Raw genomic sequence first — 26,175 nt, 5'->3', positions numbered from 1 at the left:
AGGGATAACACCCTGTAAACCAAAAAAAAAGCTTCTACAAGTTACTCCTATGCACAATCAGGGTTAAATGCCACTATTTTAGTTTTTAAATTGTGTACTTGCTCCCCAAAACTTTACTTCAGACTATGCAGACGAGGTGGGTATAGTCGATACTGTTGTCTCTATTTAATTAGTGTAGACACAGTCTTTTAGGAATAAAATGGCAACACCAGGCACTCTGCTATGGCTATGCATCTATGGAAATGAATGCACGGCTCAATGAAATGAATGTTCTATTAGAAGTTTAAAAGACGATTCCATAATGTAACCCAAAGGGTGTAAATGAGGGAAAAAAGAAAAGAGGTACTTCAGGCTGAGGAAACAAGTTATTTTTACACAACACTTACGAAAGAGGGTTTTATGGATCATTTTAAGAAAGAAGAGGGAAGACAGGTTGTGTACTCTTCCAAGTCAAGTGGTTTTTTTCCTTTTCATTGTTACAGATTGCCACAATGAATTAAAACCAACAACTTCATTCCTAAACCTAATAGTCTATGATAAATGGATGAGACTAGGGAAAGGTCCTGGGATGTGATAGTACTTCAAGGATTCGGTCTCTGAAAGTGAGATACAGAACTAGAAGTAGAAAGTTCTGGTAGGGTGTTATGAGTCATACTGCTGGGTAAGCTGATCTGGTTGAGGTTCTTTCAAAGCCCTCAAACTCAAGTTCTTCTGATTCTCTGTAATACAAGATTATTACGACTGTTTTGAAGAGAAACTCTACTGCATACCAGTAACTAATAGCTAATAGATCCTGGCAATCTTCAGTTAAAAAAGAAGTCTCCAATCTGGAGTCCTCTAAAAGTATCCTTAACAAGGAAGTAAAAGAAAAGACACCATATACTGAAGATGTTCAAAATCTTATTTCTTTTCACAGTCCTTCTTTATGGCTCCAGACTTCTGTCGGTCTATACAACATCTGACATGCCTCAGGTACTTCCATCTCAATCTACTCCCAAAGGACTTACTGCCACTCAGAGTCTTTCCACCTCCCAATCCCAAAACCTGCTGCTACTTTATCACTTACTTTAGTTAACAGAAAAATGAATTAAGTCAATAAATGAGGAATTTGTTTCCACACTGAATCAGTTAATAAATTAACCCTTATGATCTATTGAATGTATTACCTCTCATTCATCCATCCATAGACTGAGAACCCATTTATCCCATGGATCTTGCTCATCTTTTTTTCCTGTTAACAGTGTCCTACCTAGTCTCCCAACTCATTTCTATCATGCTTTACAAAAGGTATAAAATTGACTAGAAATTTTAAAACACTGGTTCTAGTATGTGTCTAATACTGTGTATAAAAATGATCAGAATACAGGATGGCTTGTTTCCCAAGCTCTTAAAATCAAGCAGTGTAAAATCAATCTGTTTTCACATCAAAATTAAGACTGATATTTACACCAGTAACAAATACAAAGCAAACATGATATATATTTTATAAAGGGGATAAAATGTTGTTTTGGAACATAACCTCTATTTTTAATGTGGCATTAGACACACTGAATGTTTCACAAAGTTGCATTTGAAGACCAAAATATTTACACCATAAATTTAAATAGTTATGGGTAAATACCAAAAATAAACCCATTTTGATTAGAAATGATTTCTTATAGTTAAAATATATTTGAGGAGATAAAACTGAACAGGGAAACCTGGACTCACCCTTACTCTTCCATATCAGAGAAAGGTGACTGCACATCTATGAGCAGTCATGTCCTTTTCAAACATGCATTTTTGAGCTTCACACTTAAAGCTAAATATGTACTAGAACTCAAGGCAGAAGTAAGTAGCAAATGGAAAAATGAAACTGGGCAGGCAATGTGAAGTGGAGAAAGCATTATGTGGTGGCTAGATAAACCAATTAGGAGATCAACTCATAGTAGAGAATAGTATTTAGGAAAGATTAAAAGGAAAAGTACAAGTTAAAGAGTATAGGAAAAAGGAATAAACAGGGCAATCATTTTTGCCCACAAATAAGTAAAAATGGACAGAAGACAAAGTAAACAGTAATGACCATCCTTTGCCAAAAGGAACAGTGGTATTTCATTCAGGTAAGCTGAGTTCCACTGCTGATGTGAGAATTAAGGAGATATTGTTTAAAGGTACAAACTTGCAACTAGTAGATAACTAAGTCTTACAGAGCTAATGCACAGCACAGAGATTACAGTCAACAATACTGTATCATAAATGCCAAAGCTGCTGAGAGACTCGACCTTCATTGTTCTCACCACAAAAAAGAAGTAATTATTACGTGATGTAATAGAGGTGCCAGCTAATGTTACAGTGGTAATCACACTACAACATATAAATGCATCAAATCAACAAGCTGGACACTTAGGACTTACACAATGTCATATGTCAATTTTATCTAAATAAAACAATTTCCAAAGAATTCAAATTTTCAAAATGCCAGCTAGGAGAGTTAAGCTATTGAGCACCATGAAGTACTAAATAGGGCAGGGGCAAGCATGGAGAAGTAACAGCAACTTTCATGATCTTCAGATACCTGAACTAATAAAAATATGCTGGTAAAACTTCAACAAGGAAGTTTTAGCTATTACAAAGAATATTACAAGTATTTTAGAAATTTAAGGTGCGATTAAAATTAATTAATAGCATACAAATTCTCAGCAAGTATTTTTATAATACACAGAGTTCACAGTATCTTAATTAAATGACTCATCTATTCTACATTTTAAAAAAAAAGGAGGCATTTTCATAGATTCCAAAAGTGGTTTCCAAAAGGAAATCTATGTCCTCATGCCTATACTTATCTCTTCTGCCTCAATATCTTGGCATAAAAAAATATGACAATGAAAGTCCTGAGTCTATAAAGGGTCTAAGATGAAATCAGAAGCCTGGAAATGAAGCAATTCCCAGAGAAAAGTAAGGTAAAAAAGAGAAAAAAAGTGGAAATGCTATTTCACTCAGCAGTTTCATGCCACATATAATAGTAGAGGGGAGACGAGCTGAAAGAACTGGTGAACAGGAACATGTGGAGAAAACATATGCACTGCCACTCTGTCCAGAAAAAAAAAAAAATTCTGTTAAAAGGTGATAAATAAAACCAGCCTTTCCAGCAGCCACCCCCCCCCCCCAGCTTTTCCAGCCCATCCTATTTGAGGCATTTATCATTTTTATAGCCTCTTCCATTTATCTATCTACTCAAGAAATACTCGGGGGGGGGGGGGTGGTGTGGAGAAAGAAATACTCGGCACTTGGTGCAATGCCAAACTAACATCTAAGTCTCATTTGAGTTCAGTCCACTTCCTTTGCATTGTCTCTGCAATTCTCGTCTTCCTACCTCTTTCACAGCAACACTTCAAATCAGCACTTACCATCTTTAAATACCAAATTATGAAGGAACTTACACTAGTATCCAGCCAATTACCCACAGGTTCCCATTAAAAAGCCATACTCTTTATCTTTAAAAACCAAAAAAGTTCCAATGTTGACACAGTCTAGGGAAACTTAAATATGTAAATATTAGGGAGAATTTCTAAATAATCTTCATTAAATTAAATAGATACACTGGCATTAACGACCAAAAAACTGCTATTACATCTTATTTTGCATTTCCTTCCTTCACATGAAGGAAATAATTAAGAGTCTGTCAGGATGTGAAAATCAGAGGCATTATATAAAACCATTTGTCAAAATTAGTGTACTTTTATTGAAGTAATGATCATACACTGCCACAAATACGCAACAAATGTAAGCAATTATCATTAACACCATTAGAAAGTAATGAAATAAAATTCTGAATTAATTATATGGTGTTCAAGAGGCAACCGAACCCACCTAGGGGGCATATTATCTCAAGCAGGGAAGAAAAACAACAAACACCATGTAGAAATGTCACCCTGGAATGGACTCTGGTTCAGATAATATTAAACTAGTTAATAAATTAAGAATTGATACTCCTACGACTCACTAAACATGAAATCCTTATTGGCCAATATAATGGAAAAGTAAAGCCGTATCTTTGAAAAGTAAGTTGGGCAATAACTTCACATTTCTGAGGATGGGCAGAGTAGCAAAAATACAAGTATTAAATTCTAGGATGGGCAAATGGATTTCACAAATGTATCTACACTGGTCCCAAATTGAGGAGTTTTAGATATAGACAAACTGGGGACTAAAAAAGAGGGGGCTAAAAAATCTTGTCAGATACTTTCATATATCTATATATATGTATGTATATATGTGTGGATGTATGCATACGTATCTATGTCTATAAATTTAATCTTTACAACAATGCTGTAGAGTGGGGATGGTTACTCCAGTACTACAGACTCAAAGAGGTTCAAAAGAATTAAGCATCTTGCCCAAGGTCACGCAATTAGTCCTATGGTACGGTCAAATTTTAAAACCAAATTTGCTTGCTCTGAGAGCTGTTTACATAGTACCAAAACAGAATGAATCTGTTTCAGAGATACATTTTGGTTAAAAAAAAAAAAAAAAAAAAAAAAAAAAGTTATTACCAGGGATAAAAACAAAACAGGAGGCCCTGAAATCCATTTCCTGTAGTAGATGAAAATAAGAAATCTATTACAAAAATAAACTGCATTTTATTTTATCATTGAGAACCTGTATATGCTATATTCCTCTTCAAGGGTAGTGAAAGAAAATGAGGTGGAGAAGACCTGATCTATAATGGACAGACTGCCCATACCAGCCCACACCAAAATACTCTTTTTATCCACCCCTCACTCCTCCATCAGACAAGACCAGTGCATTCAGGAAATTGAGCCCTGCTCCAAAACTGGGCTTAAATGGTCTAAGAGCAACCACATCTTTGACAAGGAATCAATAGAGAATGGCCAATGGCCCATTTCTGGCCAATGAGATGAAGAGAGAAGTATTCTCGAAGACAACAACAGGAACTCAGGATCTTTCTCCTTTATGACATGAATGATCAAATATTTACTGAGAACTTATCATATGCCAGCACTATTCTAAGCACCTACACCACTACTCTATAATATCCTTCTATATGAGACATGAAAAATGAATCATCTCACTTTGACTGTATCCTTTGACTTTACTGAATTCATTTATTATTTCTAATAGTTCTTTGGTGGGCTTTTTAGGGTTTTCTACATTTCACTTTGATTGTACCTGGCAACCAGGTTTCAGAATAAGCCAACACAGAACAGAGAAGAAAATGAATCCCTGATGAAACCTTGTATCAGCTGAATCAACCAATCCTGAAGTTTACACTTCACATTACACAAGCTACTTTTTTACTGTTATTTTAATCAGCTTCAGTTGGTAGTCTCTAAAGTTTCTGGTTATCTATACCAAGAAACGTGCTTCTAGGAAACAGCTTTAGTAGTGGAAAAGTCACCAGAGGTTCCACATCCATCCATATGAAACTAAAGTACTAGCCAGTCCACTTTAGGAAAAGTGGAGGCCAACTAAGGGGAGGGACAAATCACTCCTTCTGATTCCTACCTTCATTTGCATTAAATGATAAGCACTTAGAATACTATACTAAAATACCTCTTCCTTGACTGAAAATGATGATGCCTAAAATTCTTCTTTTGGAAACAGGGAACACTAGAGAGAGAAGTCTTAAAAACAAACAAACAAACAAACAAAACCCCAATGTCAAAATGAGGTAAAGATCAAAGGCAACCTTCTCATTATGGGGAAGAGAAATAGGAAGGACTCCTAAAATTCTTTTCTCTGTTCACATAAATGAAATAAAGATCAGGATGATTATCAAATATTTTAACAAGAAGACTGTACTTAAAACAATTCTGCTAAAATTGCTAAGACTTGAAGGTTTGTTAGCCTTGATGCCTGAACAGAAGTGTACACATGAAGTCTCTATTGAACCTGAGTAAGCAGGAACACTTTCAACTCAATGGAGTAGGAACACTGTCCAACACTGTTTCCCTCAATTAAAAAACATTTTTAAGTTATCGCCACCTTCTTGGGAACAAGAGCTTCCGCATCCACAGAATTCTGTAAGACACTACTGATGTTCAGACAGCCAAATTCTATAACATGGGACATTATGTGATTATCTTTTCCACTCAAATATATTTCCTGAGCAACATGGTTTACCCAAGCTGCTATCAAAAACATGTATGCCACATATAATAGTTATATTGTGACAATATTATAAAATGATCAAATAAATTTATTTTGTATTATTAGACATTTTAAGAATCTCTTAGCTAATGTATACTGTGAATGTCCAAGAGGAGGTTAAAATATGCAAGGTGGCATATTTTCCATTTCAAATCCACTCACATCCCACAGTATACAGTTGACTCTTGAACACAGGTTTTGAACTCCATGGGCCCACTTATATACAGGTTTGCTTTTTATGGGTTTGTTTTTTTTTTCCCCACAAATGTATTTTCCCTTCCTTATGATTTTCTTAGTAACATTTCCTTTTCTCTAGCTTGCTTCATTTTAAGAATTCAGTACCTGATATATATGTACAGTATGTGTTAAGCAACTCTAGGGTACAGGTGAGGCTTCCAATCAACAGTAGATTATCAGTAGTTACATTGATGAGGAATCCTGACACACGAATTTTCTACTTGGGGGCTGGGGTTGATGCCCATAACCCCCATGTTGTTCAAGGGTCCACTGTGGGAGAAGTGCTGCTCTATATTTGAAGAAATCCGGCTATTTCCAGGCATCCTTTTACTTTCCACACTACCTAATTTTACCTTGGCGCCAATTCCTCAAACTGCACTTACCTTTGACAACTGTGTAATCAAAATACTTCACAATCTACTTGTTTTAGTGTTTTGGGTTGTAAAACACTCTTTCTTATCATCAGCACTGAACCCATGAAAGACAGAAACAGTAGGTTCGTAACTGTCTACTTTAAAGCTCTAGAACAATACAGTTTTTAAAAAACCTTCAATAGTACCTTAGTAGCGAATTCAAATTACAACCTACTGTAAAGTCTCTTTACCATTCTTTATCTCCCTCCCTGCCCTTCAGGATCAAGATAATCTGCAATGGAGATATTTAGAACATAGCAACCATTATACTCCTAAATCCACAAGAACTTAAACTTTTTCCTAGAACTTCTAATCCTTCAAAAGGCAATGCTTTCATTGCACAGGAAAGCACTATTTTCCAAAGCTCAGAAAGACCTAAAGTGATGGCACAGACAGCACAAGAAACTCAATTAAAAAAAAAAAAAAGAAAAATATCATATTTCCATAGTAAGTAAAATATTTAACCAACAATGTATTATCTTTTCCTAACAATGTTTATATTCACAAACCGGCAATTCAAATGACTTGCAGAGAATATATTTTAATAATTTAGATATATGAGATGTGCCCTACTGGTAGATGGTAGAGGTCAACAGATTTCTGGGGAGACCCATGTAAATAAATAGGCCAGGATGGGATCACAGACACAGCACCATTACGCAGCTGGACCTGAACTCTATGCTGGCCAATCACTTATAGTGGATTGATTTAGATGTCCAAACTGAGATTGAAACCTTCAAGTTTGTCCTGATGACAAACTTCAATTAAAACTAAGAAAGAAAGAAAGAAAGAAAGAAAGAAAGAAAGAAAGAAAGAAAGAAAGAAAGAAAGAAAGAAAGAAAAGAAATGAAAAGAAAAGAAAGAAAAGAAAGAAAGGAAAGAAAGGAAGAAAGAAAGAAAGAAAGAAAGAAAGAAAGAAAGAAAGGGTATCATCAGTTACCTATGTCTTAGGATCGTAACTACTTTGTACCCTGAAATCCAATCTTGTGTATCTTCTGGTTCACAGCTAATAAAACAGTTCTTTCACCTAAATTTTCAAATTTTCTTTTGAAGTATGAGTATAAATTCCAACATTTCTCAATGCTCTAATATTTAACAACAACCCATCCCCACAAAAATCCACAAAGTAAAACATTGTATCTTGGAAAAAACCCAAAAACCTACCTTTAAACTAGACTCATAGTCTGTATTCACTTTGAACATAAGCCCAAGTCGTAAATGAATTTCCTTGGCTCGACAAAAGCTGGGATCAACATAAAGCACCTCCTGAAATGCTTTAATTGCCCTGAAAGAATATAGACATAAGATATCTTAACTTTTTAACATTGCATGAATTTTTGCTTGGTAGCACAGTAAAACTTCTGCTTTATGCAATACGGTTTTAAAGAAAATTTCTTTTACGTGACTATATTATTAAAAAAAAAAAAAAAGACTGGGCAGTGGCACCTGGGTCTTTTATATAACTGAATGTATATCACCTAATATAATATAAAGGGAAAAGAAAGATCAGATGCATGTATAATCACAATTATTCAAATAATATTTTATGGCTTAATAAAATTCTCAGTTTAAATAGCTGATTTCATTGTTTCTGGAATTTCCTAGGGGAAACAGAGGTAGGACAGATAGTTATAGTTTTGTTTTTTAAAGCGGAAAGATTAATACTGTTTCTAGTCTAATCTATAAGAATAAGTGTTCATTTAAAACTTTTATCTTTCATATTTAGATTTATAATCCATGTGTACCTTATTCTTTATATGGTGTGAATTCAGATTTCATTTTTTCCATACAAATATCCAAGAGCCCCTGCATCATTTGTAGTAAAGACCATCCTTACCACAGCTCTGCAGTGCCACTTTGTCCTAAATTAAATGTCCATATTTATGTAGGTTTGTTTCTGGGTTCTCTTATCATCTATCACTTTCCATTGGTCTATCGTCCTATTTTCACCCCAAATTCACAATTTAACTTTTATAAATGGTCTTGATTACAAGTAGAGCAAATACAGCATAAGGAAAGAACACTTTTCACTGAATACATTTTTATACACCTTAATTTGATCATGTAGATATACTACTTACTAAAAAATTAAAATCATGACAAGGAAAAATGTCTACTTTGAATTTTGAAAATTGTAATAACAGATGTAACAGTAAGTTGAGCATTTTAAATCTCTCTACAATATTTAATTAAGGCTTATCCCAAGTACCAGCTAATATATTCTTCACAAAGCTTTTTATCAACTATTCCCTGCCTCTACTTATCTTAAGGTGGCTATTTAGAATCTTAGAGGATTCTAAAAAGTCAATCTTTTATATAAAAAGTTCATAATATTATACCACAAAACAGAGCACAATATCCCTGATGTCCTTTAAGTAACTTTATTTTGATTCATGCATTATCTATTTCCGAAAAAAATTGTGTGGGTCTATGTACATGGTTATTATAAAATTAAGGATTCTAAAGAGTAATGTTTATTGTGAGGGTGGGTGCAATAGGTCTGGCATCAGATACTTTTATATCTGGTAAAATACTACTTCCTGAAGAGGAGGCTGGGATCTATGTGTTAGATCACTTTTTAAATGGATGGGTGTATATGTGTTTTATTATCTGATGTGTACAGGTAGAAGAGGGGAGCCAAAGACCTGACAGAAAAGAATTGGTGTAAATTACCATTCTTATTCAAAGGCAGCTTTCTATTTCTCTCAGACTTCAAAATACACATCTGCGTGTTTTTAAGACATTTTCTTTGTACTTTTCTCAAAGCTTTCTCATAGGAGGAGGTACAGTTCAGCCTCTATTGTTCTCCTGGTCATGACTAGTGCTACCACCTTCTAACAAAACAGGCAATTATTGGGGGGTGGGGCTCAGCACATAAAAGGTTAGGAAGAGAACAACTGCAGCTGTAAATGAGGCCAATTAAAACAGGATAGGAGCACCAGGGTGGCTCAGGTCACGATCCCAGTGTCTTGGGATAGAGTTCCACATCGGGCTCCCTGCTCTGCAGGCACGCTGCTTCTCCTCCCACTCCCCCTGCTTGTGTTCCCTCTCTCGCTGTGTCTCTTTGTCAAATAAATAAATAAAATCTTAAAAAAAAAAAACAAAAAAAAAACCAGGATACAATTGGGAAAGGGTATGCAGGAGTTTGGGGGAAGCTTTTGGGCTAAAAGGCAATTTTTAATTCCTTGACCTAATTTTATATATAACATGTTAAGATGTATACTTCTGTTTATACATTTTTAAGTATGTTATATTTTATAATAATAAAAATTGAGGGTAATACTTCATAAAATCCTAATGAACCTTAATTTATAAGATGGGTCAGATAACTCTTCTTGTGGAATGGTCAAAACTAAGCAATGTCCACATGTGCCAATAAAAAACCCAGGCAGGCCTGAATCAAAGGTATGAAAGAAAAAGGAGGGAAGTGAAAGACAGCAAAGAAAAGAAATAAAGGAGGAAAAAAAGAAGTTAAAGAAAAACTGTCTAAGGAAGGGCATGTGAGAAAAGCAGTAAGGACAACACAGAGCATCAGTAGCAAGCCCTCGGGAGAAATTATTTCCTAATCCATCTTATTTTCTATTTCTGGCCTTTTCTCTGAATCCCTAAATTTGTAGAGGTGTTTTACTCTATAGGTACCTTTGGTGCAGACATCTTATGCACTTAGTTCACAATGTCACATAAGTGCAAAGAAACATTAGTTTACTTTAACAAGTTTTCTATGTATGTTAACGCACTAGAAATTTAAAAAAAAAAAAAAAACCTATAAGCAAAAACACATGTTCCAACATGCTAGTTCAGGCTACCCTGTGCTTATTCTTTAAGGACTATTAAAACTACCCATGAAGGGGGGGCGCCTGGGTGGCTCAAATGGTTAGGCATCTGCCTTCGGCTCAGGTCATGATCCCATGGTCCTGGGATCGAGCTCTGCATCTGGCTCTCTGCTCGGGCAGGGAGTCTGCTTCTCCCTCTCTCTCCCCATTGTCCCCCTGCTAGTGCTCTCTCGATCCCTCTGTCAGATAAATAAATAAAAAAAAAATCTTTAAAAAAAAAAAAAAAAAAAAAAACTACCCATGAGGGGCGCTTCGGTGGCATAGCTGGCTAAGCGTCCGACTCTTGATTTTGGCTCAGTCTGTGATCTCAGAGTTGTGGGACTGAGCCCTGCATCAGGCTCTGCACTCAGCCTGGAGTCTGCTTAAGCCTCTCCCTTCTCAGGATGCCTGGGTGGCTCAGCTGGTTAAGTGTCTGCCTTCAGCAGGGGTCATGATCCCAGGGTCCCAGAATTGAGTCCCACATTGTGCTCCCTGCGCAGCAGGGATCCTCCTGCTTCTCGCTCTGCCTGCCACCCCCTTTGCTTGTACTCTCTCTCTGACAAATAAATAAAAATTTTTAACAACAACAACAAAAAGACTCTTCTCTCCCCCACACCCCCACTTTGGTTCACTCGCATGCTCTCTCAAATAAATAAATAAATAAATAAATAAATAAATAAATAATTTTAAAGTGCCCATGAGATGGTATGACCAATATATATTGAGAGAGCGCCGAATCCTAACCACTAGACCACCAGGGAACCAATATATATTGAATGATCAAGTTCTTGTTGTTGTTTCAAAACTTTCCTCAAATTCAATACCTTGCATTACTAGATTATTGAAATGGATAGGCTCTTTAAGGACACCCTTGCTCTGCTCTCACTTATCCATGTTTCCTCAAACATGAGCCTCCTATAATTGCCTACTAACCATGATACTCTCTAAGTCAAATCTCCATGTAGCATTTAAGGTCTGTGAGCAGTACCTAGTACCCATTCAATTCTATTCTCAGCTATGATCTAACACTGTTCTTCCTCAGCTGTGACCTGGCTTATTACAGGAATTTCTTTACACAAATACTGGCCCTCTTGACTTCACGTCTTCTCCTCAGGATGGTCTCCTGATCTGAAATATTTTCATTCTTCTACTTCACCCTACATCCACTATTACCTAAAAGACTGACCACCCAAACTCAACACCAACTATGTTTCACTTAGTGTTAATCAGTAGTTAGGTCCACTGTATAATCAAATCACTTTTTTCTCTATACAGTTGTATACTATCACCAGTTTTTCCAAGTGGTTTCCTTGAGGTCCACACTTCCCTTTTATCTTTAGTTGTCCAATAAAGAAAACAGTTAAGTTTAATAGATGTTTACTAATGCCATCACTTTGATAGTTGGTTGACTGGGCTTCTCCTGAGAGCAGGAAACAGCAATGCTCCATAGTCTATTTACTGACCTCTTGGCATCTAACAAAATATATCTAGGTTCATTTTCATTTCCTTTTCTAAGCTTTTTACCTATCTTTCCTGTGTGCTTCCTCAGTTTTTCCCCACTATAGGGGAAAAAAGGAAAAAGGAGTGTGTGTGTGTGTGTGTGTATGTGTGAGAGAGAGAGAGTCAGAGACAGAGACAGAGACAGGGAGTATGTGGAGGAAACAGTTATCCTTCAGACTACATTCTAATTTTGGTCATTTTACCACATTCTTACCTCACCAAACTTCATGTAGCCAAAGCATGATCTCTGCACCACAAACTAGACTAAAAACACCAAGACATATAAATTCTGCTGACCTCAGTATTCTGATGACACAGAATTTCAGAACATTTAAAATGGCTACCCAAAATTATAAAATATTTTCACGATACTATGTTTATACTTTTCAAATATTAAAGCATATTCCCTAGCAATAATTTTGGTGATATAAACACTACATTTTTAGATTTTGAGAATAAATGCCAATGATAATTATGCATAGCAATATGCACTTTTTGTTTCTAAAAGTCATTAAAAAAGAAAATGCTTCCTAAGGACTTTACCAAACTATAGTAAAAATAATGTTATTAACTAAACATCCCTAGAACAGTTTCAGTACATTTGGAAAGAGACATAATAAAACTTTTAACTTTTCTAAGGCTAATAAAGCTGAGTCTGGAAATTTCCCTCAGGAATATCTGAAGGGATATACGGTCTAATACCACAAAATTCTGTACTAATAAAAGGGAGAATATTCTAACTCTAAATCAGTAATAACATGTATGCACCCAACAGATAAATACTTCCACACATAGATATTATAAAATGTAGAGGTTCCTTTTAAATGAGACAAACCAAAGATTTGATGAGGTAATCAGAGAGACAGACAAGGCAGGATTTTTAAAGATGGGGATGGTTAAGAGAAGCCAGACCAAACATAGTAAATGGCACATAGTTACATAGGTTAAAAAAATGCTCAATTCGTTTCTAGGGAAATGTTAATACAGTGTGACTGACACAAAGAATATATTTAGGGGAATAGTAAGCTGGAAGGATTATTTGAGGCTGAACCAGAGAGGATCTTAAATGTGAGGCTAAATTAGAAATACCACACAAAAGTTCTTCACCTTGTCATGTGCTAATATGTTACTTCATGGCTTTTTTTTTTTTTTTCCCTCTTTAGCCAGTCTTTTCATCACCTCAGACAGTGGGAGACCTTTTTTCCTTCTCCTCTTGCAAAGATCTATGTTTTTATCCATAATTTCCCTGAAGCTTAATTAGTCCAAGCCCTTCCAAATTCTCTCTGGCAATCTATGTATCACTGGTAAGCATTAACTACCAGAACTGCCTTAGTTAAACGCTAGTTTTGTCAAAACAGAAGTGTACATAATAGACACCACATGTTAACATGAACTGTTTCATTTTAATGGAACTATATACTTAAGCTCTTCATCTAAGAACATTACTTTGTATTATGATAGCTCAAAAATATTTATTAAATATTAAGTTTCTGCCAGACTCCATGCTAGACAAGCCTCAGGATCAATGGTAGTATCCCAAAGACATTAGGTTTATTTGCACCCAAAGTAGTAACCACAATGGAGAATAGATATTCCTCCACTTTTTTTTTTAAAATAAATACAGCTTTTTTAAAAATATAGACTCTATTGATTTATCTGACAGAGATCGCAGGTAGGCAGAGAGGCAGGCAGAGAGGAAGCAGGCTCCCCGCTGAGCAGAGAGCCCGATGCGGGGCTCGATCCCAGGACCCTGGGATCATGACCTGAGCCGAAGGCAGAGGCTTTAACCCACTGAGCCACCCAGGCGCCCCGATATTCCTCCACTTTTAAGAACAGTTGTGATTGGTACAGTGCTTAAGGAATTAATCCTAAAAAAACTTCACTTGTGATGTGTTAATACTTCTATGTTTCTAATCTCACCTCCACTTCACTTCGCTAACCCTTTTTAATGTCAACAATAATCACTATATTTCCTTAACAGGCCTCTCAGTTACATTTGGGAGCTTAATTTCCAAAATCCTATGCCTCTAGCACAGAATTATGTATCTCTTAGATTGCCACTGTAAGACCCTTCTGATACTGATCAACGGGAATATAAAAGGCTGCAGGTCAGAAAGAGGCTTGATAAGAATTTTTAGATGGAGATATTTAGAAGTATGGCTATAAGCTATATTAATTTAGTACTGTATGTATTTCAATTCTTCTCACCCAAGGATATGAGTTTCTCACTCAGTTCAAGGTACCCTCAAGCAATTTTCCCCTTCAAGAGCAAGAACAAGGGAAGGCATAGGTGTGCATTCACGCACCTGTAAAGGAATGGCTTTATAAAGCCATTTATTCATACTTTGTGCTTCTCTGTCTTTCCCCTTCTGGACATCTTTCTTAACTCTGCTCCCACGACAAAGAGTAGAATCAATAGTAAAACTGAATAAGCATCCTCAGTCCAATGAGGATGTTGTAGGTGCTCTACTACTTTCTGACAGGGGCTCCTCTAAGAAGAGAATATAACCGAAAAGTGGGAAAACTAACCAGTAACAACTGATCTAGAAGCTAACCAATAAAATCAACTCCAACAGAAACAATGGGCAGAATATGGCAAGAAACAAGGCAAACAAGTTAACAGATAAAACTATACTTAATAAAACTGTTCTCAATAATATTAAGTCACCATCACCAACCCCAACACACGTTGATCGTACACATTACCACCAAATACTTATTAACCTAGCAAATGCCAACAGACACCATTACTAAGTACTGAAGTTTACTGAAACGACTAAGGATAAAACATTCTGAGACATCCTAGGCAGATCCTTACAGCTAACAATACAAAAAAGGGTGTAACACCCTCTCCTCTAGAAATATTTTTTCAACATATCCCAAAATTTCATGTAAATAATTTCAGGGAGAGAAAAATGCTTGATCCCAGCAATTAACAGCTACTTATAAACAAAACAAAATAAAACACAAACACAGGACATTCCTAACACTTAAGGCTGTATTCTGAAACTCATGAAGCAAGAACTACTCCATGTTTTCTAATTCTCCGCCTGTTCAAAAAATAGCAAAGTAAGTTAAAGGATGGGGCACAAAAAACATCTGACCAGCAAGAGAGGAAGCACACAGCTAGGATGGATTCAGATAGGGTGTGAAATATGTCATTTTAGGAAGCAGCTAGAGGTGAAACTTAAGACGTGAGAAAATGGTGGTGACCAGGACAGGATCGACAGACCAGAAGGCACTTGTTAATTCAGACATTGCACTGTCCTTATATCATGCAGTTTCATTTCTTAGGTCAATTGAAGGATAAAAAATTATATACAGATAAGGGGTCATATGATATAATGTTCCACAGCTACAAATCTCCTGAGTTGACATGGTCACGTACTTAGGAAAGTAACCCACTTTTGAACTGCTGATGGTTTCATTACTGATTTTATGTCTGTATCTTCAATCTATAGGGAGCTCATATGTTATCACAGGTAGATGAAAAATGGCTGGTGTGTGGTATACATGTCTATTCCTAAACTGTAGAGTTCCTTGCCCCAGGTTTTACCTAAATTACTTCTGGCTAGCCACAAAGAATGTACCAATGTGCCCAGGAGAACAAATGTGAAGACTGATTAAAAAAATAACTGTCAATCTTCAAACCTGGGGTCAGAGTACAACAACAACAACAACAACAAAAATTAAATTGGGGAATCTGAAGCATAATCTCACTTGTGCCACTAAACAGTTATGTAATATTCACCTTGCTTTCGTCATCTACAAAATTAAGGGAATAAACTAAGTTACCTCTAAGAACACTTCTGGTTATAAACTGTGTATTCTATGAATAGGATCTTCAAGAAACTAAGACTATTTTAAAACATTTGTAATGTATCCTTGGTTTTAAATATGAGGCACTGGACATGAGGTTAGGAGGCTTAAGTTTAGGATTGCCCTACAGTAAAGGGTAATTCAAGAGAAAGAAATTATAAAACTTCTTTTATAAAGACCAATTAAAGTTTTATAAAGTTTATAAACAAAATGAGTGATCTGAATGATTACAATACTCTATATATACACACACAGGTATTCTCTAACAATGCAGTGCTTCCACAGATGATCAAAACTCAATAGAATGAAAAGCGAAGAGGGAAGAAAAAGAGTATAGGAAAAGTCATCCATGTCTACATTTTCATCTTAAGGGAAACCATACTGAATCACTGCCAATACATAATTAAAAGCTCTGCAATAAATACCCAGGGTGCCCAACAGGTACATGTATGACAGGGTTATAACCTTTGGTCAAAACCTTGCTTTGGACTCTCACAGCATTCACTCAGGTTAAAATTAAGGAGAACAGAAGGGACTCTGACAAAATTAGATATGCTTCCCCCCAAAAAATGGGCTCTATGGTTTACAAAATATACATTATCTCATCTCATCATCAAAACTCTGTGAAGTAGAAAAGGCAAGTGACTACACTGAGCTTAAAAAAAAATCCTCTCGCACACATACACACACACACAGAAACAGACCTAGGGGGTCTATTTAACTCAAGATCAAATTAAGTGACAGCGCTGAGACCAGAATACCTATCTTCCAACTCAAATTCTATGTTATTTCCATTGGAGAACACTATTATCTTGTCTCCTAAACAAGAAAAACAACAAAGGGGCAAAGGCCATTAACAACAGGGCCCTACATTTTATAGTTCATAAATTCTTATATACTCCTATCATAATCTCTGACTCTGAAGGTAGTACCATTACTCCTATTTCATAAATGAGAGAACTGAGAGCTTGTAATTTGGTGCCTAGTTACTGGAAATTGGAAAATACTAGTATGCATGTGCATATATACAGGGGTAGGGGGACAGCCAATCTTGTCTAAAAGTCTGAAAAAGGTAAACATACTGGTCATCAAAGATAATTTACCTACAGACCTTGAGACAGTCATTCTCCAGTTCAAAAAATCTGGGGACCACTGGTCCATAATGAATGACTGAGAAATTCCAAAAGCTTTCCAATCTAAGCCTTCTTAAATCAGAATCTCGTATGATATTCTTTTCGGAACGCATACAACTCTAACAATCTAAAGTGGGTCAACACCTCTGAAGGAACAATCTAATCAATTCAAGAGAGTACTGAAAACCAGAGGCTTAGTGACATTAAAATATTTTGTATTTATTATACATACACATACAATATTAAACAAAACAAGCCACTTACTAGAAATAACTGGAGTTAACCAGTTTTGTGTCAACTTACCACTGAAATGCATTGTAATGGAAGTAGACCAAACCAAGACCATATAAAAAGGCAGCATTCTGTAAATAAAAGAAAAAAGAAACTTTTAAGAAAACCATTTGAGTCGAATGCATATGATGTTATTATAAAATAGTGTATCAAAGATATTTTTAAGTTATTAAAACCATCCTGCATTACAATATATTACAATATATTTTTGGAACACCAGAATAACAGTGATGAGTCAGCAGATGGCACACAATCCAACTTGGAAGATTCTCTCGTTTCTTTTAATCAAACCTGCCCTGAAATAAAAAATCTATCAGAATTCCATGGACACATCTGAAATAAAAATCTATTACTCAGGAATAAGAAAATGTTTGGATTATGCTATCCTAGTCTCTCTTGCTTGCATCTGTATTTTTTCTCTGGTTGTTTCTTTAACTAGATTTAATTTTCTGTTCAGTGCTGCCAGGAAGGTATTTACAATTCAAGGAAATGCACAATATAAACTTAAAACAAATTTTAGTGGTTTAAAAAAAAAAATGCTAAAATGACACCTAGCCATTTACATTTGGAGCTTTAACATCAGTGATTCCTGGGGCGCCTGGGTGGCTCAGTTGGTTAGGTGCCCAACTCTTGATTTTGGCTCTGGTCACCATCTCAGGGTCCCAGGCTCTCCGCTCAGCAGGGAGTCTGCTTGAGACTTCTCTCCCTACACCACTGTGCCTGTTCTCTCTCTCTAAAATATAAAACTTTAAAAAAAAAAAAAAAAAAAGTAAACTAGCATCAGTGATTCCTTTTGTAGTACAAAACATAAAGATGCTTATTCAGACTCATTCTGACCTCTAGCCTCCAAATAGGAACTAGCTAGCTATACACCGTTTATTCAAAAAGGGCAAATGTTTGAGTATCTAATACATGTTTTGCCAGTACATAAGCAACTCTGTTTTAGTAAACCTTATCTGTTTAAAAAAATAATAATAAAAGGTTTCACACTGATTCTGGTGAAGAAATTTCTACAACCTATATTCTAAAACCTGAAAATTTTAGACTTTTAATAAAAATGCTTCTTGCCACACAGTCTTGGGTTGTATTTCCCCAGAAGCCCGCCCTGAGACAGAAGGTTTTAAATATAGTTTACTCAGGAAGTTGCCCTAGGAAATACCAGTAAGGGAGTGGAAAAGTGAGGCAGGGAAGGGAAGGATGCCAATAAAGGGTGCAATGTGGCTGGTTATACAGCCAGCACTCAATCCTGCTGGGGATCTCTAGTAGACAGTGTGGAACATTCTTAAAATCATCTTGCCCTAGGTGTGAGGGACTAGAGTACTTAGCTCACAATCACTATGGTCACTGGTTAGAGAAAAGGAATCAGTGATGTTTAAAGTGTCAACTGAAGTGTAGACAGCTAGATGACTTTTGGCCTGCAAATGTTTCTTTTTAATACTAAACTTTGTTCAGGGCACCTGGGTAGTTCAGTGGGTTAAGCCTCTGCCTTCGGCTCAAGTCATGATCTCAGGGTTCTATGATGGAGCCCCGTTTTGGGCTCTCTGCTCAGCAGGGAGCCTGCTTACCCCCCCTCTCTCTGCCTGCCTCTCTGCCTACTTGCACTCTCTCCCTCTGTCAAATAGATAAATATCTATCTGTCAAAACAGATGTCAAATACATAAATAAAATCTTTTTTAAAAAGTACCAAACTTTGTTCTAGGATTATATTGTACACTTCCTCTGAATTCCAAGTGCCTTTCTGGAAACACTGAAAAATGTTTTAAGTACATCTTAAAATGTAATAAATATGAAGAGTTAATTTTATTAAATCCTCATTACCCTTAGCTTTCCAAATGAGAAAACTGCATGCTACAAGAGTATTTACAAATATGGGGATTCACAAAGGTCTCAGACATCTATTTCAAAAGTTCATATTTTTAAAAAAATTTTTAATTTACTTGGAACTGTCTTTAATCGGGATCATTCATTTACCACCCTACTCCCCACCCCCTGAAATATGCTGAACATTTACTAGGTGTTCAGGGACACTCAAGGGTTGAACAAGCGAAACTGATTAAAACATACTTCCCCTGCAGTCAAGAAGTATGCAATCTAGTCTGTGCAGGTGATAGGGACTGGGGGGAACAGTGATATTAAGAATGCAAGCCTAGTTAATTCAGAGTCATCAAGCATTCTACAAAGTAAGTCTAGATTTGAAAGACAACTGTCTTCATGGCTGAGTAACAGATTAACATCTTTCACCTATTTAGCTAATTACTCACAGAAGGTGGTGTGGGGTATGGTAGAATTTACTGAGGAGAATTTCTGCTTTTAGGAAATACCTGGCCTCTCCCAACCTCCTTACTCTGCTCCTAGCTTATCCTTCCCACTCTAGGAAATCTTACCCTATCCCTGCCACCTCATAAATTCTATCAATTATTTAAGATCCACTTTAAACGAATCTTCCCCCATGAAGCTCTGCTGCTTCTCCCACCTCAACCCAGAAGTAATTTTTCCAACCTCTAAATTTGGCCTCAGCACAATGTCTCTATCCTACTACATTATTAATAGTAAGAACTTAATTTAATGCAAAATGCTAATATCATTTCTTTTTGAAGGTTCTAACACCCTGTGAGGTGGTAGAGAGCTTCCTTTATAGAATAAAGAAACAAGGATCAGAAAGATTAAACAACTTGCTCAAAAAGTCAGGTACTAAGTAGTGGACATAGGAATTGAATCTAGGCCTGCCTCCAGAGTTCACTCTTAACTACTATATTTTTGTTATTCGTGTACTGACTAAACCCTATCTCATCAGACAAAAATGCTAGAGAGGCAGGAATGCTAATCATGTGTGTATCCTGTTACCACCTCACACAGTGCCTTCTACACAGCAGACGCCCAAAGGTTTAGCAAACTCAATCACCCAGTATTTAAGCTCAGTTATTAAACTCAGCTTGTGAGATGACACAGAATTAGTATGAGTAACGGTTCCTATTAACCAGGAGCTTGTAGATTTCAGCAAGGAATTAATTTTTCCATAATAGTAAACAATGTAATTCAAACTTTTATTGAGCATCTATTATGAGTCACAACAGTTATCAGCACTGGGAAGAGCTGTGAGCAGACAAAAATCCCCACCCTCACTGAATTTACAATTTAATGACAAAAGATTATGAAATTAAGTGAATAATATATTCCAAGCTACAACCATTTAAGATTTAATGAAGTATAATAAGGACTAGGAAAAGGGGAAATACTTGGGTACTGTTCTTGAGGATGGCTGGGAAAGGAGAAGAAAAAACAAGCCTCCGCAGCCAGCGGTTTTAAATCACTGATCTTTAGAAACTGACCTGGAGGTATGAATGGCTATATGCTCTTACATAAATGAATTCCCTCCCAATGTACAATCTCACCACAAATGCCAAGAGCATCCCCACTGAGAAGCATCTATGCAAGGATAGATGAGCAAAGGCACTGTTATGGAAATTAATTTAAATTCGATGTAGTCATTCTTCAACCTATGAGAAGTCGGGGAGTAACTTTCTGGGAAACGTACTATTTAATAAATATACTCCTGCTTCACTACAAATCTTCAGAAAGTATCCATACCAGGTGTCAGCAAGCTATGGCACATGGACAAAATCCAGCCAGGCACCTGTTCTTTTGTAAATAAGTTTTACCAGAACATAGCTACATCCACCCATTTACTTACTGTCTATGGCTGCTTTCAGCTCCAAAAGAACTGAATAGTTGCAAAAGAAAGACTATTGGGCTTAGAAAAAAAAACCTAAAATATTTACTCTCTGGCCTTTTACAAAAGAAGTTTGCCAACTTCTGACCTTGACTGGATTACAGTACCCATCACCAACCCAAATTAAGAAATTATAACTTGATGAGATTGCTATCCGCTTACACTTAAGGTTCTTATACTGTGCCTACAGTGAAGTTATTATCACGGATGTGGCTCATTAAAGTTAGCAGTTCACCAATACCAGAGTCCAGAGTAGTGTTTTCACTGATTCCCAACATAGCTCTTAAAAAACTCCTAGGGGCACCTGGGTGGCTCAGTCAGTTAAGTGTCTGCCTTCGGCTCAGGTCATGATCCCAGGGCCCTGGGACTGAGCCCCTTGTCAGGCTCCCTGCTCAGCATGGAGAGCCTGCTTCTCCCCACCGACTCCCTACCCTTTCACCCCCCTTATGCTCTCTCACTCCATCTCTGTCTCTCAAATGAAAAAAAAAAAAAAAAAAAAAAAAAGAAAGAAAGAAAGAAAAGAAAAGAAACAAACACACACACACACACAAAATAAAGTCCTAAGTGCCCTGCTCCTAAATCAGAGCTCCAGGTTTAGTTGTGAGAGGGGAGCACTCTGCAGTCCTCTGGAGTTAGGACACTATAACCTTTATTCTTCCTAGCTGTTCCTTGGCATCTTTTCAGCTTCCCCAGACTGTATCCAAATTGAAGGGAAGGACACTGAGGGTTCTACTTCCATTTTCATGAACATAGTTATGTAAAAGTGGATTGGAAAGCAAGAGTAATAAAGCTGGCAATGTGACGGTTCTAGCCAGCGAGACAAGCAGATTCTACCATGGGGTTTCAAGGAAAGCTACTGCTTTCTGTGCATAAATGTTTCCTTTCCTCCTCTTCTTCCTTCTGTTAGTATGTCATGGTCCCCAGAGTAAGGAAGGTGTTAACAGCCCACCAAAGTGGAATGAAAATTACTTTACCCTGAAAACATCTGAACAATCAGCAGCCACAAAAATAAACATCTAAACTAAAAGGAGCATCCTGAAATAAGCTGCTAATGACTCCCCTCCAAGGGAGTTCACTGATAGGGAAAATACTGACCCTTGGCAGAGGAAGTGTGAATTCAGATACCCATCAGCATCAAAAAGTCCAACACTTTCCCTACCTTCCCAATAAAATGCCTCCTAGGCATTTTAAGTTCAAAAAAACATTCCATACTTTCCCAATGAACCCCTAAAATTCCTTCCTGTTTTGTTAGATTTATATGTAAACTTTTATCTCTAGCTACTGAGGGAATTACTACTCACTAAGCAACTCTAGCATGCACCTATAAACAAAACAAAAAACAAAATTTGTCTTTTCTGTTAATCTACTGTCATATAATTTGCAGACCACCCCGGCACCCAACCCAAGTAAAGTATTTCCTCCCAACAGTGACAAGCAGCAACTCTTGTGTAAAAATCAAACCAGGCAGCCACTGGAGTGGCAGACACAGACATACCGTAAGATTTATTTATTTTGAGTGAGCATGCGTGCCCATAAATTGGGGGGGATGGGGGAGAGAAGGGGATGAAGAGGGAGAAAATCTTGAGCAGACTCAAGAGTCGAAGGCTAAACCAACTGAGCCACCGAGGTGCCCCCTCTCCTTCTGTCCCTCCCCTCACTTGGGCGTGCACGCATGCGCTAAGAAATAAAATCTTAAAAAAAAAAAAGAAAAGAAAAAGAAAGAGAGAAAGAAAGAAAGAAAACACACTTCGAAAGAGTGCCAGTAAATTTAAGATCAGAACACCCTCCCACCACCACCACCACCCTTGAGGCCACAGACACTTTTTATTTACCATGGTTTGGGTTTTTTGAGGAAAGATTAGACCTAGCATCCTACAAGTGTGCAGCAATAAACAGCAAGGTAAAAATGCAGCTGTTTCCTGGACAAAGGGAGGCTGGGATTAACAAAAGAGGCTATTAGTAAATTAATATTCAAGCTTCTAAAATCTTTTTAAGATAAGACCAAAGCTAAAGCTAGTCACTTCCGACAACTAAATGGTTCTAAATGATGAGATTACCAAGATATTGTTAATATGAAATCTCTGGATAGAACAGCAATTTGATTGTATTTTTATACAGGAATATCATTAAGAAATAAAACCAAGGCAAACTATTAGAAAAGTATCAAATTTCTTAATTTTATTCTTCTCAGATACTAATCACACATCTAGTGATACACAACAGGAACAAAAAATCCGCTGTTTATCCTATCTGGGAACCAAAAGAGGAGATGGGGAAGCTGAAGGCATTTTAAAGCTCAGGAACAAATTTCCAAATGCCTCCAGTTACCTCTACCTGTTAGATATATTACAAATACCTAAAATTCCATAAATCTTAGACTGAAAAGGAGTCGTCTGATGTTCTAATGGTACTAAAGATTTTAGATAGTGGTAACAATCTCACCAATAAACACAACAAAAGTAGTCCTGTTTTTGTTTTCATCTCCTTCTCACCCTAAACCACATTAATTCTATTCATAAAATCCATTTTATAACCTAAAAGTCTTTGAATCAATCCCCTTTCTATTCTTACAGTCTTTCTCTAGGTAAGGACCTCTACTTTGTCTACCTGGCCTCTTCCAAGTTTCCTAACTCTTCTTCCAAATTTTAAACTCCCCCACCATTTCCCTCCTTTCAATTACGTTCCACACCACTGCCAGTGAGCTTTCGAAAACTCTTACATGACACTCTTCTATTTAAAATTCCTCCAAAAAGTCGCTACAACCTAGTGTGACTCAAAGGGGTTTCATTTTATGACCCTTGCTCAATTTTCCCAATCTCACAGCCACCACTTCAATGCGTTTCTGTGATTTTAGACATGTTTGCTTCCTCTGCAAAAAAAAAAAAAAAAAAAAAAAAAGCAAGCAAATGCCATCTTTCCTTCAACTCACTTCTCAATCTGGCAAATTCCTAGTCATCCTTTAACACATCACTCACCTCCTCTTTCTAGTAGTAATACCTGATGCATTCCCAAGCCCAAAGAGAGTCAGGTTTTTTGATACTTATTTCCAAATGAATATCCATGTCTATTACAGATATGCTCTATCTCCTCCACTAGAATATGAGTCTAATTAGTAGAGATAGAACCCAATTCATCTTTTGATCCCCATGGCAAAGTAACTGCATATGTAACTTACTTAGGAAAGTTTTGCTGCTGAACGAATCAATCTCTAACAGCCTTCAATAACCTGTTACACACTTTTACATCAAAGAATTTAATACTTTGCTAAATTCAATTTATACTGAATCACTTCCTTAATTTGGACACTTAAAAGGGTTTTCCCAATTATAATAATATAGCAAAGGAGATTGCTAAAGCTCATTATATCCATTATGTCCAAAATTATAGTATTAGAGGAGAAGTTTGCTCCCAAATCCTATGCATAACACTGCATAGTGATCAAGAAATCAGACTACAAGGGCCATCAGACTTGGGTCCGAACTCCAATGTTGTTACTTATTACCTATTAAGACTCATGAAACAAGTTAATTAACTGAGTCTCAGTTTCACAGTGTTGCTTTAAGGAATTAAGTAAGATCATACACATAAAATACTACCTGGCACATGAGATTTTTAGAAAAAAAAAGATATAATGTCTCTAACACCTCCAAAAATTTATCTGGCATTTGGTAAGTACTCAATGGATAAAGCATGATGCATAAAATTCCTCATAAAGTCTCACATGCTGTTAAAAAAAAAAAACAAAAACTGCACATTAAAAATAAGAGGACTTAGAAATGAAACAGAGTTATGGACAAGACTACTCAAAAATCTATGCAACATATGGGGCACCTGGCGGCACAGTCCGTTAAGTGCTCAGCTCTTGGTTTTGGCTCTGGTCGTAATCTCAGGTCCTAGGGTGGAGCTCCAAATCAGGCTCCACACCCAGCATGGAGTCAGCTTGGGATTCTCTCTCCCCTCTTCCTCTACCTCTTACCCCTGCTCGCGCTCTCTCTCTCTCTCTCCTTTTTTTTTTAAGTAAATAAATAAATCTTAAAAAAAAAAAAACAACCCATGCAACATTATAACCAGACTTCAAAAATAGTAACTGGTATCAGGAGATAGGCTGAACCATTCAAGTGGGAAGTTGAGCATGGTCATAGGTTATGAGAGTTGACGCTAAAAATGAACAAAACAGAGGTGCCTGGGTGGCTTAGTCAGTTAAGTGCCTGCCTTCAGCTCAGGTCATGATCTCAAGATCCTGGGATCAAGCCTTGCTTTGGGCTCCCTGCTTGGCGGGAGTCTGCTTCTCCCTCTACCCCTCCCATCCTGTTCATGCTCTCTCTCTCTCATAAATAAATAAAATCTTTTAAAAAATGAACAAAAGAATGAAGTTGGAATGCTGGCAACCCTTTAATTAGAAGAGCTGGCAGGTACTGAAAATAGCTGAGAGCTGTGACTGTAAAAGACTGGGGATGTGCCTTTCTAAGGAAGAGGATGCAGGCACTCATGTTTAATTTTCTTAAAATCCAGACTATAGCACTCCTGCTACTAGTGCAACAGCCATCTGAGAGATTTTCTCTTCCTTAAAGAGGCTGTAATTATATTCCCTTTATCTAGAAAAAAACTTAAGTGAAACAGTAACTTTCAGGTCATACAGACATAATTATAATTCCTACTGGCCAATTAACATGAGGTTAATTTGTACTATGAGTACAGTCTGTTTTGTACAACATGTACCCTCCCTGTTTCCTATCCTCTTATGAACAGACAAAATACATTTCTCAGCCTCCCTTGCAGCTAGGAATGCTCAAATTATTACATTCTCACCAATGAGGTATGTATGAAGGATGTATATGATCTCATGATCCCCTTAAAGGAAAGGGTTGTTGCCCTCTGCTTCCTCCTCCTCTGAGCAGCTCCTAGAATGAAGAACCAGCTCCAAGGCATCAGAAAAAGACAACTCAAGAAAGGAAAAATGTAGACCAATTCCAATTATGAACAAAAAATAAAGATACTGGGGCACCTGGGTGCCTCAGTCAATTGAGCTTCCAATTCTCAGTTTTGGCTCAGGTCATGATCTCAGGGCTCAGCAGAGAGTCTGCCTGGGA

At 36.8% G+C, this 26,175-nt stretch overlaps 1 protein-coding gene across 10 annotated transcripts in view; it reads right to left on the bottom strand.

Annotated features, from left to right (window-relative positions):
• Nucleotides 1-26,175, bottom strand: part of KDM6A (lysine demethylase 6A) — a 202,579-nt gene that overhangs the window by 86,481 nt on the left and 89,923 nt on the right. For all 10 annotated transcript variants that reach the window (XM_032331483.1, XM_032331484.1, XM_032331486.1 and 7 more), the window contains exons 5-6: nt 17,368-17,426; nt 7,965-8,085 (exon numbers count right to left, since the gene is read on the bottom strand). In XM_032331483.1, the coding sequence (XP_032187374.1) occupies nt 7,965-8,085; nt 17,368-17,426 (180 nt within the window). The remainder of the gene's footprint in view (nt 1-7,964; nt 8,086-17,367; nt 17,427-26,175) is intronic.

The sequence above is a fragment of the Mustela erminea genome, chromosome X, assembly GCF_009829155.1.
Source record: "Mustela erminea isolate mMusErm1 chromosome X, mMusErm1.Pri, whole genome shotgun sequence".
Lineage (NCBI taxonomy): Eukaryota > Metazoa > Chordata > Mammalia > Carnivora > Mustelidae > Mustela > Mustela erminea.
Note: the sequence above shows the minus strand (reverse complement) of the source record. Positions and strands in the feature narration are given on the sequence as shown.